The 15,080-nt window shown below is 42.1% G+C and overlaps 1 protein-coding gene across 1 annotated transcript in view; it reads left to right on the top strand.

The window, feature by feature from the left end:
- Nucleotides 1-15,080, top strand: part of GAD2 (glutamate decarboxylase 2) — a 35,462-nt gene that overhangs the window by 1,345 nt on the left and 19,037 nt on the right. Inside the window, exons 4-7 of the mRNA XM_088533971.1 lie at nt 222-455; nt 4,945-5,035; nt 5,789-5,901; nt 9,192-9,307. Of these exons, the coding sequence (XP_088390097.1) occupies nt 222-455; nt 4,945-5,035; nt 5,789-5,901; nt 9,192-9,307 (554 nt within the window). The remainder of the gene's footprint in view (nt 1-221; nt 456-4,944; nt 5,036-5,788; nt 5,902-9,191; nt 9,308-15,080) is intronic.

Below are 15,080 nucleotides of genomic sequence, written 5' to 3'. Positions count from 1 at the left end.
TAGGCAAAAATAGCCATTTTAGATAAGAAATAAAAATCTGACTACATTTCTTAGTACATTGTTTCAAATAGCATCCTAACCAAATTGCTTAATAAATGAGAAAGTTCTTTTTTGTTGAAGAGAGTGAAAAGATTTTTTCAAAGTAAATGGGAGAAGACTGTGTCCCAAATCTGTTCATAAAGACATAAAATCAGGATAACTTTTAATTTCTCCTTTCCCAGATCTTCTGCCAGCATGCAATGGAGAAATAACAACTATGTCTTTCCTACAAGATGTTGTGGACATTTTACTTCAGTATGTGGTCAAAAGTTTTGATAGATCAACGAAAGTTATTGATTTCCATTACCCGAACGAGCTGCTCCAGGAATATAACTGGGAACTGGCAGATCAGCCACAAACCTTGGAAGAAATTTTATTGAACTGCAGAACAACTCTGAAGTATGCAATTAAAACAGGTAATAGCCATGCTCATTTTCTACCCTGTATGGTCTCATCCATTGATTAAAGGTGTCATTTCATCCTATCTTGAAGCATTAAGGATTCAAACAGTTCCTGTATTGTGTCAGTTTAAAGCAATTTTTAGCAGAGACAAGGATCATTTTCCTAAATGATAAAATACTCTAGCAACCCTGCCGTTGTAACTCTGTGCAGCATTATACACTCTTCCTAATCTAAAATTAATTCTCCTGTGCAGCAGAGTTGCTCCTTGTATCCCCGAGCAGTATTTTAACCACCTTTGTAACCTTCCTCCCTTCCTCTTTATCCGTTTTACCCATTAAAAAATGGGGGGCTGGGGATCCTTTCTTGCTCCCTGCAGGCGGCCGTGCAGTCGGATGCAGAGCACGGAAGCAGCCGGGACGTGCTTGCTTGGGATGGGGGAGAGAAGCGGGGAACAGGCAGCAGTCCCTTTGACAGCCAAAAATCACAATAAAGGTCCTGTAAACAGGAGCTCTAGACAGCCGTTTGCTATATCTGTCTGCTTACCTGCAGGACAGGAAAATCAGAAAATCGGGCACCGTTGAGCGTAGGAGAATTGTGGGGAATTTTCGTCAACTCTAGGATCAGGATCAAGCAATAAAATTAAAGCCAAATTGTTTTAATGTTTGAATTGCCATTTTGTTATTTTTCACTGAGAAGGGCAGGGTTCATTTAATTTCTATTTGCCCACAGCCCCATCAGTCACGTTCCCTCTCTCCCCCGCCCCCCAAGTTGGGCTTACCCTCCGCTGCCCTGTGCCCGCGGAAGCAGCCCGGCATGGGAAGCCGGCGGCTCCAAATCCGAGGCCACCTTAAATAAACCGCTGAGGAGCAAGCAAAAAGCACAGCTACAATTATGGCTGTGATTGAAAAATAATGCGGAGTCCAGGGAGTTCTTAGTGGAAATGTGAATTACTGAGAAATTATTTAAAAATAAATGTGTATCAATTAGTGCAAAAGACACAGAGGTTGAGGGGAGAATAATAACAGTTTTTGTCACCTTTAAGGGGCAGAACAGAAGAAGCCCAGCACAGATTGCTAGGCGTTTTTGTAACCCTGTTCTTTTAGAGGTGGGACTATCCAGTTGAATGCTTTTGATATATGACTCTGGTGCTATCAAAACATCTGTAAAATATTGGAATAAATAGTTAGATAAATAATGTCCACATGAACAAAGTCAGTAAATACATCCGTGCCATGTGTCTCGGTATAGCATAGGAAAGGTGTTTTCACTGGATGCTGTGAAACACAGGATCTCTGAATTGGAAATAGAATAATAGGGTTTCTTAAGCAATTTCCATTAAGCTTTTTTGTCATGTTCTGCTTCACATAATAGACCCATTTCATTTTATGCGTCCAAAAAGAAACTTCAAAACAACATTATCATCATCCATTCACCCTCATGATTATGCGAAGCATTCTTTTTTTTTTTTCCCTTCTTTTTCCTTGTCTTATTTATTTATTTTAATTATAACCATGTTGTAAAGGTTCAAACATGGATGCTGGGGGAGGGTGGGCTGGCAGGGCAGAGGTGCTTGCCCGGCTGCCTTGCTCTTCGCTTGGCTGCCGATGCTCTTCAGTGTTCCAGGGCATCCCAGCGCTCCGGGCGTCCAGCAGGGACGGGGGCTCAGGAACCATGGAACGGATTTGCACCCCAGCATGATGTGCTTTTTGGCTGTAAAGCGCTTAAAATACCCTTGGAGGAGGGGCAGTGCCTCTACGTTTATGGCCGGGGGAGTTTCTTGCTGCGCTCTGGCTCTGGAAGCCCGTGGAGGGGGAGCGTGGCCGCTGGCTCCGGGTATGGGCAGGCTGGGGCCGCCTGCGCTGTGTCCGTCATGGAGGCTGAGCAGGCAGCTTGGAAAATAAACTGTGATGCTTGGAGGAATCTTATTGTCCAGGGGGGCATCCCCAAACGCAGCCGCTCTCCCCGGTTTGTCCCTGGATGGGTAGCTCACTAGCAGCTCAGGCACGGGGGATGCTCAGGTGCCAGCTTGGGAGTGCGTGCTGCTGTGCAGGCTGCTGCAGCCCCCGCTCGCTCGCAGCCTCCACTGGGATGAAGCACCAGACAGTGCCCGCAAACACCAGCAAAGATAGAGAGGAAATGTGGGGAAGGGTTTTCAGGGGAATTTACAATGCAGGCAGTTAAAATTGCCTTGATCCGCCCCAAAGGGCAGGCGGGGCTGGGATCCCCCCCGCGTTGCTCCCGGCAGGCCCTGGTGGCCGCAGCAGGCCCGGGGTTACAGGCGAGCCCCAGCCTCGCGCCACCCCTCTGCCCTTGCCGGTGCAGCCCTCACTGTTCCAGTGACGCTTGGTGCTTCCTCATGAAGGCTCCAGAGGCCGCAGTTCAATGCAGGGTGGGTTTGGGGGGCACAGAGAAACTGGGTATTGCTAAAGCCATCAGGAAAGAGTTATCTCCCATGTTTTCATGCCTCTCCCTCCTTGCCCCTGCCCCTGTTGTCCCTGCTTAGGCAGCTCTTTGTTTGTTTGGTGATGATGGTGACAGATGAGCTGCGTTTTGGGCGAGAGGTGCCTCGAGCCCCTCACAAAGACCTTCCCTACCTGCCCAGGATCCTGTGTGTGGGTAAAGCCTCACTATACTGTGGTCACCTGTGTGAAGAGAGCTCACTCGGGTATTAAGGCATCAAAAAAAAAGGCAAAATCTTTCCCTCTGAGATCAAGGGCTAATCGGGAAACTAAGTTTTCTGCGACTCCGTGTGGAGGAAAAGCCTGCTCTCAGAATGTGAGGCTTTTCAGGAGGGAGCAGAGCCGGCAGCCAGCAGGGTCCCTCCGAGCGACATCTCCAGAGCAGCTCCGGCGCTGCCTTCCCTGCTGACAGCCGGCCCCTTTCACCCCGCAGCTCTGGAGCAGGAGGTGGTGTGTGAGGCTTCCTTGTAGAAACAAGTAGTGACAACGAGGGTGTCCCCTGGGGCTGGTTGTGCAGCCTGACGCAGAGCTGCTGAGACGTTGTAGTTATGAGTATGAATTTTGTCGCTATAAGTATGAATTTTGTTATTCCCCAGCTTTTTGCTGTGAGTTTCCAGCACTAGAGCCTTCCTTGGTCTCCCGGAGATTTTCCATGGCCCAAACTCTACAGCGGCACTCGGCTCCAAGTTCCCTCTGAGTTGCAGTAGGGGGATGTAGGATCCCCTAAATCCAGCTGGGAGACAGATGGGTTATTGAGGCCCAGCTATAAACATGGAAAATCACATCCTTGGGAGTGGTGCAGAGGAGCCCCGGGTACAGGGTTTCTGCTTGTAGGGAAGGGAGGCACCAACGAACTGCCTGGCAGCAGCACCCGCTTCTTTGCAGATGATGGTTGCGGGTAGCTGGATTTTATCCTCCCCCCAGCTTATCCCCTGCCTGCAAAGTCCAATTACGTGGCCTTTGTGCAGGGGAAGGTGGGGAGCAGGGAGCAATTCTCCTGGTGTAATTCTCCAACCCATGTGCACACGCCTGATAAGAGGCCACTGGAGACTAAAGATAGTTTTCTCTTGGTTCTTGCTGTGCATTTCCTCCATCATCTTGCTTTATCCTTTGTTTTCAATGAAGGCTGTAACTGTGCGTAGCCTACGGGTGAGGACAGGTGTTTCTGCAGCAGAGATACTTCTCTCTGAGTCAGAGGCGCCTCGGTCGTTGTCAGCCTTCCTTCTGCAATCCCTGCTGGCGATTATGCCACGTACAGGGGCTTGCAAGAAGCTAGCAGTAAAAACAGAGTTTTAATGGTTTTCATTCCTCTTCTTAATGACTCTCGGCACATGTTTTTTAAGAAAAATCTCTGACAGGATTTTAGAGAAATTCAGGAGCCAATTAGAGCACACACGTAAATGGACCATCAGCGCACTGAGTGTGTTCTTGTGCATCGTTCCAATGTGACAACAATGTTGTTTTAATTGGGTTTATTTAAAATCAGAATTACAAGCAGTTATTTATAATTGCACTCTGACAAGGAAGAAATGACAAGTACTGCCACCTTCCCTGCCATCTTTGTACAATCATCAGCCTTTGAGTCATGTGCAAAGCAGGCACCAAAATGTTCCATTTTCTCATTTTGCTCTGTCTATTATAATCATTAGCCATTCATCACTGATGTTATATGTACTGGCAAGCTCTTCAGATGGTGTCTCGTGCATGCCTTTCAAACCTAGCCAGGCAAAAACACATTCAGTAACAACATGTGACACACTAACCGGGGCAAACAGCTATTTTTGTGAGACAGCATCCTACTAATTTTCAAAGCAATTTGAAAGGATAATAAAGAATGCTGGAATTCATTATTCCATGTCCTACATAATTACTCCAGTTTTACTTATCTTAGAATGAGAAAGAGGAGAAATCCTGCATTTTTCCAAGGAAATCTTTTATTGCTGCTTTGTTCCATACCTTCCTTGTGCATAACAATCCTGGGATGAATATACTATTCAGCACTGAATAATTTCAGCCTTTTGGTAATGTTTTCCATTTTATGCAGGGCATCCTAGATATTTTAATCAACTTTCAACTGGATTGGACATGGTTGGATTGGCAGCAGATTGGCTGACATCAGCAGCAAATACTAATATGTAAGTAGCACATTTTTTCCCTAGTAATATTTAGTGCAGTGGTACAGTTATGTTTTACAGTATTAGCTGCTGTAGCTGAATGAATGAAGGAATGTATATGAAGGTTTCTGGAAAACGATTGCCTTATTTTTAAATGTTTTTGTGTTTATTATTTATATGAAGACATTCAACATTCTCCTGTAGACTGTCTTCTCTAAAATTTCCTTTTATTATATGTGATGTCAGCTTTTCTAACCCACCTTTAAATGCACAGAAAAAATGTTTCAGTATTTTGCATGCGTAAATATGTAAAATGAAAAGTGTGGTGAATAGGCAGTAACGTTTATATAAAGGGCAGTGTATAACCTATATTCAGAGCAGTTAGAGCCATTGCTGTCTTGAGTCTTTTTCAGGCTTTGGGACTAGGCAATATTATTTATGCCCCTGCTTAGCTTCATTAATTTTCTTGTCATCATGAATGGGACTATTAATGTGTATTAATGCAGATGTGCACACAAGTTTTTGCAAGACTAACATCTGGTTCTGGCCAGCAGGTCTTTCCCACAGGGTAAAGCTCTGAGCCTGGAAAAGGTGGCTGTAAGTTGTTTAACCGAAATGGGTAGAAATCAGAAGGAAAATTATCAAAGGTTACAAATCAGATTTCTCCCCACAGCAAGCTGGAGTATCTCATGGCTATTATGCATTGTAATGTTGGAAAAAGATGTGTTAGTACTGTAGATTAAAACATTAAATATGGACATTGCTACATTTCAGGTTCACCTATGAAATTGCTCCAGTGTTTGTACTTTTGGAATATGTCACCCTAAGGAAAATGAGAGAGATCATTGGCTGGCCCGGGGGCTGTGGCGATGGGATATTTTCACCTGGTACATGATATTTCAAGCTTTCTTTGTTTTTCAGGTGATGCTATGAAATCCCCTGTAGTTAAAGGGTAAATATAATGAGATATGCATGTTAAAGAGGACTCTTGCTAATGACTACCAGTGGCCTCTTTGAGATAACACATTGCATGTTTATGAATTTCAGGGGTGGGAATATGAGTGTCTGAGCAAATTACACTGCATTATGAACAGCTGTATTGGCACATGGGAAGCATAATCAGAAGAGATATTTGCCTTGCAGTTTTGTTTGCTCCTGTTCTTTTATAGATTACATTAAATAGAATATAGTCTTAATAATGGAGGAAAGAAGCAGCTCTCCATCACTGCAAGAGAAATTTGAGCCAGGAAGAAGAACATAACATCCCTATAAGTGAATGGATGGGTAAAATCCCACCAACACTACACTATATATTTAACTTTACATAGGAGTTGGCCTCTCGAGCTCTGTGGAGGTATTGGGTGACTAGTTTCTGGGAGTGCCTAAAGAGTCGGAAACCTGATTCCTTCAGGACAGGCCAGGAAAGCAAAAAAAGATGAACTAAAGAAATCATTGACCCTCATGAGCACTACATTTTTTAACTTTTTTTTTTAATTGTTGTACTTAGTCTTTTGGTTTATGTTCTCTGTCACCTCCTATCTCACTGTGGAACTTTGTTACTAAGAATTTTGGTCTTTCTCCCCAAATTTCAAAAACTGGAAAGAATGGGGATTGAGCACAGCATCTTGGCTTGACAAAAGAGCACAGACTGATAGTGGGGAAGTGCTCTTCTGAAAAGAAAGCTCATTGACTTAATGGAGAGAGAAGTGACAGTTTTGACTATCAATCAATGGGACTTCTTTTCTGGTAGCCTAGGTAGTTAAATCTCCAAGTGTAGGAAGGGTAAAATTCATGCTGTATGGACCGAAATTGTGCAATTTAATTCTCACATCCAAATGCATGTGTGGAAGGAGTTTTATGCCTATACCCAGAAGTGGGGAAAAAGATAAGAATTTTTAATACTTCTTAATGAGTCCTTATCTAAAAATGCACTAAAAGAGCAGAAGCTGTGACAGCTTTTAATGCAGTGCTTAGAGGTCCTGACCCAGACCATGATCTCCATCACACTGGGCAGCTTCTAAACAGATGTCATGAGATCAGGTCCTAAGTAAAGTTTTTCTAAACTGGCCAGTGTCTGGTTGTTGTTGTAGTCACTAAAGTAGCTCGGTGCAGCTGGTCTTCAGTTTTTTGTTTTGCAAGCTTGAGCAGGGGTAGCCTCGCTGGCCTGACCGCTGCTCAGGGACAGTTCATAGCCAGGTGTCCAGCTCAAGAACAGGCCGCATGCACAGATGAAAGGCTCATCACAAGCATGAAATCTGCCAAGGTTTGGTACACTGCCTGAGATAGCATGAGTCACAAAATGTGTATACAGCAGGAGGAAGTCCAGTCTCTCCCAAGGCAGTGAGAAGGGCCATCCCTGACGTCAGTGCAGCCAGGCTTTTACTTAGTGGGTCAAGTTCTGGGAGTTGGTCTGTTTAGTCATGATGTTGGTTTTCTAGGTGGAGAATAGCAGGGCAGAAATGACCAGGGAGGGTGAGGCAAGGAGGTGTTGGACAAATCCAAGCTCCAGTTCCCCAACCCTCCATCTCACCGCACAGTTGACTTCCCCAGCTCTGGGCTTAGTGAGCCAGTAAAATAGACCCTGAAACAGCCAAAGCTGAGGCAGGCAGCTCAGCTACTGCAGCCCAGTGTAGGAATACTTTTCTAGCAGGCATATATGTGCCTGTGTCCTTTGGGAGTGTTATCTGGCCTCATTCATTCTTTCCATATAATTTCTGGGCTGGGTGGAAAGTGCTTGTTTTCAGTTCGGTCTGCTAAGGGAACACTAGCCAGTATGCATGGTTAATTTTTGTTAGGTAATATTCAAAATTATTGTTGTTCGTATGCTCTTTTCTCATTTCTAAACCACCAAAGCTTCAAATTAAGACCCTACTGTTGCAAAGAAAAGATTCTTGCTCTCTGCATTCTCTGTAATGAAATATAGGGTATTAACACATACAAACCCTAATGGCCTGATTAGGATCTCCAATTTTTTTAGGTGTCTTTTGCTGCCTGCCTTTGATTGTGGGTGTAAGCACAACTGCAAAACTAAAGGCAAAATGGACTCATTAATATGCTTAAGGTTAAATGGCTAGATAATAAATGTTATTTTAAAAAAAAGTGATATTGAGGAAATGGTGTTGCAGTCTTGATTCTTCTGATACTTAGCTAATGACTTTGGACAAAATAGTTAAGCTGAGTTTGCTCAACACTCCCTCAGGTGATAGCCTGACATGTTCTTTTGAGATCATAATCAACATGTGTATATACATACATATATATACATAAAAGCACATTTTATTTACATAAATATATAATATGTATATACTATATACAGTAAATACACAGGACAAAACTGATGGATTATATATATGCATGTTTATGGATATATGTACGTATATAAAAGTACTCACACTTTGTCTCAGGTTCTGCATTATATTCCCATAGTGCTCATGCAGTGTTAATCTGTAGCCAAACATTGCTTGTAGACACAGAGGCTCAGTTTGTAAAAAATCTCAAAAGAGCAAACGAAGAGTTCCTTTTTTAATTTAAATTTAATTAATAATTGAAATTCAGAAACAAAATGCTGTTCAGCATCTGATGCTTGAAATGACTTTTTTTTTTTTAAGTCACTGTATGCCAGTGATTTTAAGGATAATGTGAGGTGAGACCTAACTTTTCCTCTTCCTCTCATGTGAGGACAAAGAAAAACATTTGGTGGGCTGACTGCTTTTCCCTTTCTCTCCTCCCACGCCGCCGCAGGCTGTTGGGGTGCTAGGGCTGGTCGGGCAGGCTGTGGGGTCACTCGGAGCCGGGGAGCCTCCTGGTTTGGGAGGAGAGCCCGGTCAGGCTGCACTTCCCTGCAGCGGCGGCTGCTCGGGAGTGGGGCAGAGCACAGAGCGGGGCGCACATGTTGGTAGCCTGTGGGCAGGTAAGGTTAGGAATGAAGGGAGCCATAAGAAAAGAAGGATGAAAGGAAACCTCAGCTGTTTTTACTAGAATTACTTTGCACTTAAACCATTACCCGGGTATAGTAGATCCTCTTACCCTGTAACTCAGCTGTGAGGAACATCAGGAGGAAGAATCCGTGTTTCTGCAGCTAGACAGAACTAGAAGAGCTGTAGCAAGTCTTGTCATTTGTACTGCAATGCTATTACAATGCATAGAAAAAGTAACAGTATATTACTGTGGACTCCAGGTGGTGCCATATCTAACATGTATGCTATGTTGATTGCACGTTTCAAGATGTTCCCAGAAGTTAAAGAGAAAGGAATGGCAGCTATTCCCAGACTGGTTGCCTTCACATCAGAGCATGTATGTGTTCCTGTTTTTTTTTTTTTTTTTCCTATTGGTTACTGTTGTTTTTATGAATTACATCGTGATGAAGAGAATAGTTAAACAGTATTTTGTAGCTTACTGTCTTCATTTCTGTTACTCACTCATGGGCAATAAAAAATCGGGAAAGGTCTGGCTTCTTGATACATGGAGGGATAAGCTGTGGCTGCAATGCAGGAGGAGCAGGCTCTGCAGGCCTCTGCACCTCTCTGCTCTCACTTGCTTCAGTGTGAACGTTTAGCTCAGTGCAAAGAAGCTCTGCTGAAGACCACATCAAGCAGGGCGAATTTGGCTGCTGAATTTTCAGGCAGGAGTGTCCTTGTTGTTCTGTTCCTCTAGTGGAACAGAAAATCCTTCTGAATCAAAATATTATGAGGTGGAAGTTATTTAATAACAGGGTAATAACACACATGAAGCCAGCAGCTGCGCAGTGCTGTGTACAGCAGAGAGCTGCTGGCCGTGTGCTCGCTGCGGGCCGCTGGGGCAGCTGAAGGGCAGTGGGTGCAGAGGAAATTGCAGGGCCTGCATGGGGGAACGTGCAGAGCTTCTTGCTCTTCACACAACCATATAGAAGTCATTCTGCTATCTGTCTGTCTGTCTGGAGGGGTTATTTGGGCTTTGTACTGGAGAACATGAGTGCAGAAAAATGTGGGAAAATAGAGAGTTATAAGGAAAAGGGGCTGTGAGCTACCTTCAGGGTTCATGGTCTCCTTCTAAATCTCTCTCCATCTGTGTGGGCTCAGACAGAAAAGGCTCTTCCACTGCTGGGCCTCAGCAAGATGCTGCCAGGTTAGGTGACAGCGTCTTCAAGGACCTGGCTACCTTCTTTCACTTTTTCAAAGACTGTGTTTCCATTCTTTACAAGTGTGAAGGGCTGAGTGTCCTCCAAAATTATCAGAAATATCTGGGAGGAAAACACTTTCAGGATGCCCTTCATGGCAACCGGAGATGTGACACAGAGCTGCAGGTTCCACATTGCAGATCTGCTGCCCCCAAATCAGTCAGAGAGAAAAATATTTTACAAAGGAGTTAGCAACTCTCCAAAGTTAACTGTGCAGCTAGAGATGCATTATTCATATGGAAGCTATGGATCTAATAAGTCTTGCAAATAAGGTTCAACGTGATTATTTCAAATAAGAAACTTTATTAATCATTAGAGAATTTCATTCGATTCATAGCAATGGAATTTTAAACAATGGAATGTTAACCAAATTGTGCTATCTGTCCCAAAATAATGAAATGAACTTTAGTAATTGTGTTTTCATGACAAGGAAGAAGCTCCCTCAGCAAATTAAAGATTCCAGAATCAAATATACTACTGAATCCACAATAGCTTCTGAAGTCAGTTAGATTTTAAAAGTATTTTGAAATTACAGTTCATTAATTTCTCCCAATTCCTTTTTCAATGAAATAGGTAATAGCACTTTATCTAGGGAAGTTATGAAACAAAGCTAAGTAGAGGCAAGATAACTTCCCAAAATATGTGGAATCAGGGCTTTTACCTTCAAAATAATAGAGGAATTACAGAGACCCAGGAGTATAATCCCTCTTTCCAAAAGAAATGTCACTCCAGATCTGAAGAGACACTAAGATATAAGAATGAAATTTGTTTTATTTATCGTGTTATGATGGTCTTCTGCTTCCTTTTAGGTTACCCAGTCTGATGCTTGTTCCTCCTAACACATTTGGAGGCTGTTGTCAGGCAATGGCCATGGAGCAAGTGTCTATAAACTAGATACTGTCATTTCCCAATAGTCTATCTATGGCATGATAGTAAAGAAAGCTTTGAAGTTACTGTATACACTGAGATTTCTCTGGTGAGAATTTCTGAAGCAAAGATGCCAATATGAGCAATTCCCAGAAAACAGAGTCAATGTCACAAACCAGACTCTCTTTTCGTTTCTACCGATATAGAGTGTCCATTACTTATAAATGAATGAAGTTACAACGAATATTACTGAAATCTGAATCTGGCCTCAATCTGGTGCAATGGTAGGTACAGCCACCAGTGAGGGAAAAGGGAAGGGAAGAGTAATTTGCAATTTCTCCCACACAGTTCACTTCCCAACTTAGGAGTGCATTAGGTGCCTAAACTAGGGGCCTTGTTGTGTGCACAGTCAATGAAGAGGCGCACCTTTGGAGAGAAACTCAGACTATCTAATCTAGAAACCTGAATATTCATTAATTTAGATGTGCTGCATCACCTTCAGGTCGTCAAGCATAAGGGAAGACCAGCCTCCTGACATTCTCAGTCCAAGCCAGGTGCCTCAAGTAGGTTATGTGACTATTTCAGCTGTGCAAGAACCTGTTACACGAGGCTTTCCCATGCGGATCACTATGACTGTGACATATCTTTCACTCTGCTTCAGTTTTATTCTCTTATCTCTTAGTGATAATTAAGTAGCTTGTAACTGCTTATGTCAGTCTTGGCCCAGGTGTAATTCCTCCAAGGTGCACTTGCTTATCAGAGGACTTTGAGAATTTGATCTTGCACATTCACAAATACATCAGCAGTGGTTCTTTCATCTGCACTGGTACCCAGATGGGCAAAAGTGAGAGATGCCAATTGTGACCATTTAGGTTTGTCTTTTCAAACGCAACAATGAAGGCCCTCCCCTGTGCCTCAGCTTCAGGTTGCTGAATTCAGTAGTTTTAACCATACCGAGTAAGTAAGTAGGAAATGTTTTTGTTTCCACCTAAGATAACTCAAAATAAAATTCATGGATTTACACATTCTTTCTTTGCACTGCCTAATGGGCAATAAGTAGAAAAGTGTTTTTTGCTGGTATTTGAAGCCAGAGGGAGACAGGTCTTATTTGAAGAGCAACTTAATTCAAGTAACTCTATTCAAATCTATGCTCAAGGGCAGAATGGAATGTTTCTCATCCACAGATGGGACTGCAAAACCAGAATATTACTGTCAGAATGGACAGATCAAATTGTAATAAATGCTCAAGTTTTCCTTGGAAAAAAACAAACTGTGAGTCTTGCTGGATTAGAAAGACAGGATAGAGAGGTTTCTTTCAAATGCAAAGGGTGGAAATATCAGTGTGTTGTGTTTAAGCATTAAAATACTATTTTTCACCTGATATTAACAAATAATATTATAGTTTTAATAGCAGTGTCTAAAGGAAACATTACAAATACATATACTTCATTACAGTGTGTTTAAAAATGAGATGGGACACAGTGTACTCTTTTTGTACATAATTGAAGGAAAAGCTATAGCATGCAATTAGACATTAGAGACAGTATTCATCTCACTTAACTTTAATCACCTAAAGTATAAAAGTGTAATCTGAATTAGTCTATGTTCTTTTTATAGTCAATAAAAAGAGAGAGGGATCTGCAGAAGACAACTTATCCTGGTCTGAAATGGGTGCCAAAGCCTAGGGGATAAAGTGCCTCCTGGAGGTACTTTTTCCTCCCCACTCTTGATTGAGCCCACGCAGCTGACCTTGAGCAGACACACATTTTTTAGGTGGTTAAAATTAAGTGCTAAGGAACTTGGCCTTCGTATGTGAGAGACTCACCTTGGATCCTCCTGGCTGTTTAAACCCTGTGGGAAGGGAAGAGGAAGGTGCCATGAAAAGCCAGCTATGGCCTTTGGGTTCCCAGCTTGTAGGGTGATCCTTCCTGACAGCTTCAGTGATGCCCAGTGATGACTGCATGATTTACTAAGCTATAAAAAGTGCTGATAGATTGATTACTGCAATAACAAAATAGAAGCATATTAAAGCACTGTTCATTTAAGGTAACAATAGTTTTCCAAAATTTTCAGAATCATAAGATTTTTATTTATTCCAGATCCTGCTTTCTTCCAAAAGGCCTGTTTCATTCTTGCAGCTGTACTAAATTTGTGTTTTTACTCTACAAAGTTAATTATGAAAAAAATGGATGGACAAACTTATACCTAACACAATTTGAGATTTTAGGGAAAGGGAAGATTTCCCTGGCTCAAAATCACCATTTTTTTTTCTGACTAATAATATACTCTTGTCACTAAAATTGACTGCTATTCTATTCGCATTTCACCATTAAATGTTAACCATGTTTCTTTTCAAAAAGAAAATGAGATTCCTTTCATATCTTCCCTGTTCAGATTTATCGTCATTTTAGGATAAAACAGATTTATCTCATACATCTGCAATGTCTGTTACACTAATACAAAGTCTTCGGCCACCTTTAGGAAATAACTGCAGCTCCTCCAACTCTTTAACAGCCTAAGCTGTCTATGAGGGTTAGATTTCTAGTCTTCCCCTCAACCTTTTGCACCAAGGCCATGTGAAACAAGAAAGGAGAAGGCTGCAGTGACCTGCTGCCCCATTCCTGGCAAGCGCAGGGTGCGGGTCAAGTTATGGTCATGATTTTGGCGCCGCCTACTTTCCCAAGCCTGTTCCTTTGCTTCAGGGCTGGCATCCATCAGTCTGCCCCATTCTTCCTTTTTGAGCCCTCTTCTCCTGCCAGAAGAATGACCTGAGTCACTCCTTCACGTCCATGCAGTAGGAGATTGTGCACGTCATGTTCCTTGCATGTCTAGAGAGTCTGCAGCCCCGTATTGCCAAAGGGGTCATAATTGATGTCCTTCTTCACCCTGTTAACCTAGTTGAATATTTCAGTTATTTTGTCTGCTAGACCGTGATTACTTTTCTGTGTTTACCTTTACATTACCAAGTTTTCAGCACTCTTCTAGGATGACTAAAGCAAAGTTTACTAATCATCATCACTAGGAAAATTTTCTTGCTATTAAAATAATTTTTTCCCTTGTTCAGTTTCATTCCAACCCTTTGGTTACAATGAAGTTTAGCTGAGAAATTTTAGTTTCTTGAGTAAGTCCTCAGACATTACCTCAAGACACAAGAATAGAGGAGGAGTTACATATATCTGCCTGTACATGCAGATTGAGCAATTTCATATTCAAAGTTTGTTTAGAAATTTTAACTGCATTTGCCCTTTTGCATAGACCTCTATATTTCATCACAATTTATCCCTAAACCGGTTCCTGCCTACTAAGTTCCCATCAGTTTATAAACAGCTGAGATGTTCAATGCTACATTCATTTTTTCCCTGATGACATTTTACCAACTCCATCAGACTTCTCAGTGAGGCAGCTGGGTTTGGCTTTATTCCAGGGGATGCTTTTGAGTGCATGAACTTAGTTTTCTTTTCATAGTAAATCGTTCACATCCATATTCCCTTCTTTAAGGTAGTTGGAATAGTTATAGGTTCTATTAGAAAGACAAATTATAATAATAAATCTATTTTAGTTACGATGGAATAAGGAGCTAAATTCATCCTTGTTTTAATGACATTGACTTGAAACACAGTGAAATACATCTAACTATAATTGCTCCCTCCTGCTCTTTACCTGTATTTATATATTAAACTACTCAGTATGTACTCAAGCATTTATGCAATACAAGCTTAAAGAATTTTTTTTTTTGGCTAAAGTCTATATATTCTATTCTAGCTTCACAAAGCATAGTAATGAACTGTCATTATTGTGACACTATCTAATACTGTTCCAATTTTTGCAAAGGTCAAAGCTATCTTCCAGAACTTGGGAATTTATCATAAGCCTCCTGATGATAGCAGCCTCCTCATAGCCTCAGGTAGACTCTGCTCTACATCAAGTTGCATTTCTGCATTGAGTGGCTCGGTAGAGCTGCCAGGAAGAGACGTAGGCATCTTCCACATATAGAGGTTTGTGAATTGGTCACAGTCCAAGTCTTAGTCTACACAACTTGGGAAA

The sequence above is a fragment of the Tinamus guttatus genome, unplaced genomic scaffold (genome assembly GCF_059628265.1).
Source record: "Tinamus guttatus ecotype Peru unplaced genomic scaffold, ASM5962826v1 Tinamus_guttatus_pri_ptg000530l, whole genome shotgun sequence".
Lineage (NCBI taxonomy): Eukaryota > Metazoa > Chordata > Aves > Tinamiformes > Tinamidae > Tinamus > Tinamus guttatus.
This window is presented reverse-complemented; position numbering and strand designations above follow the sequence as displayed.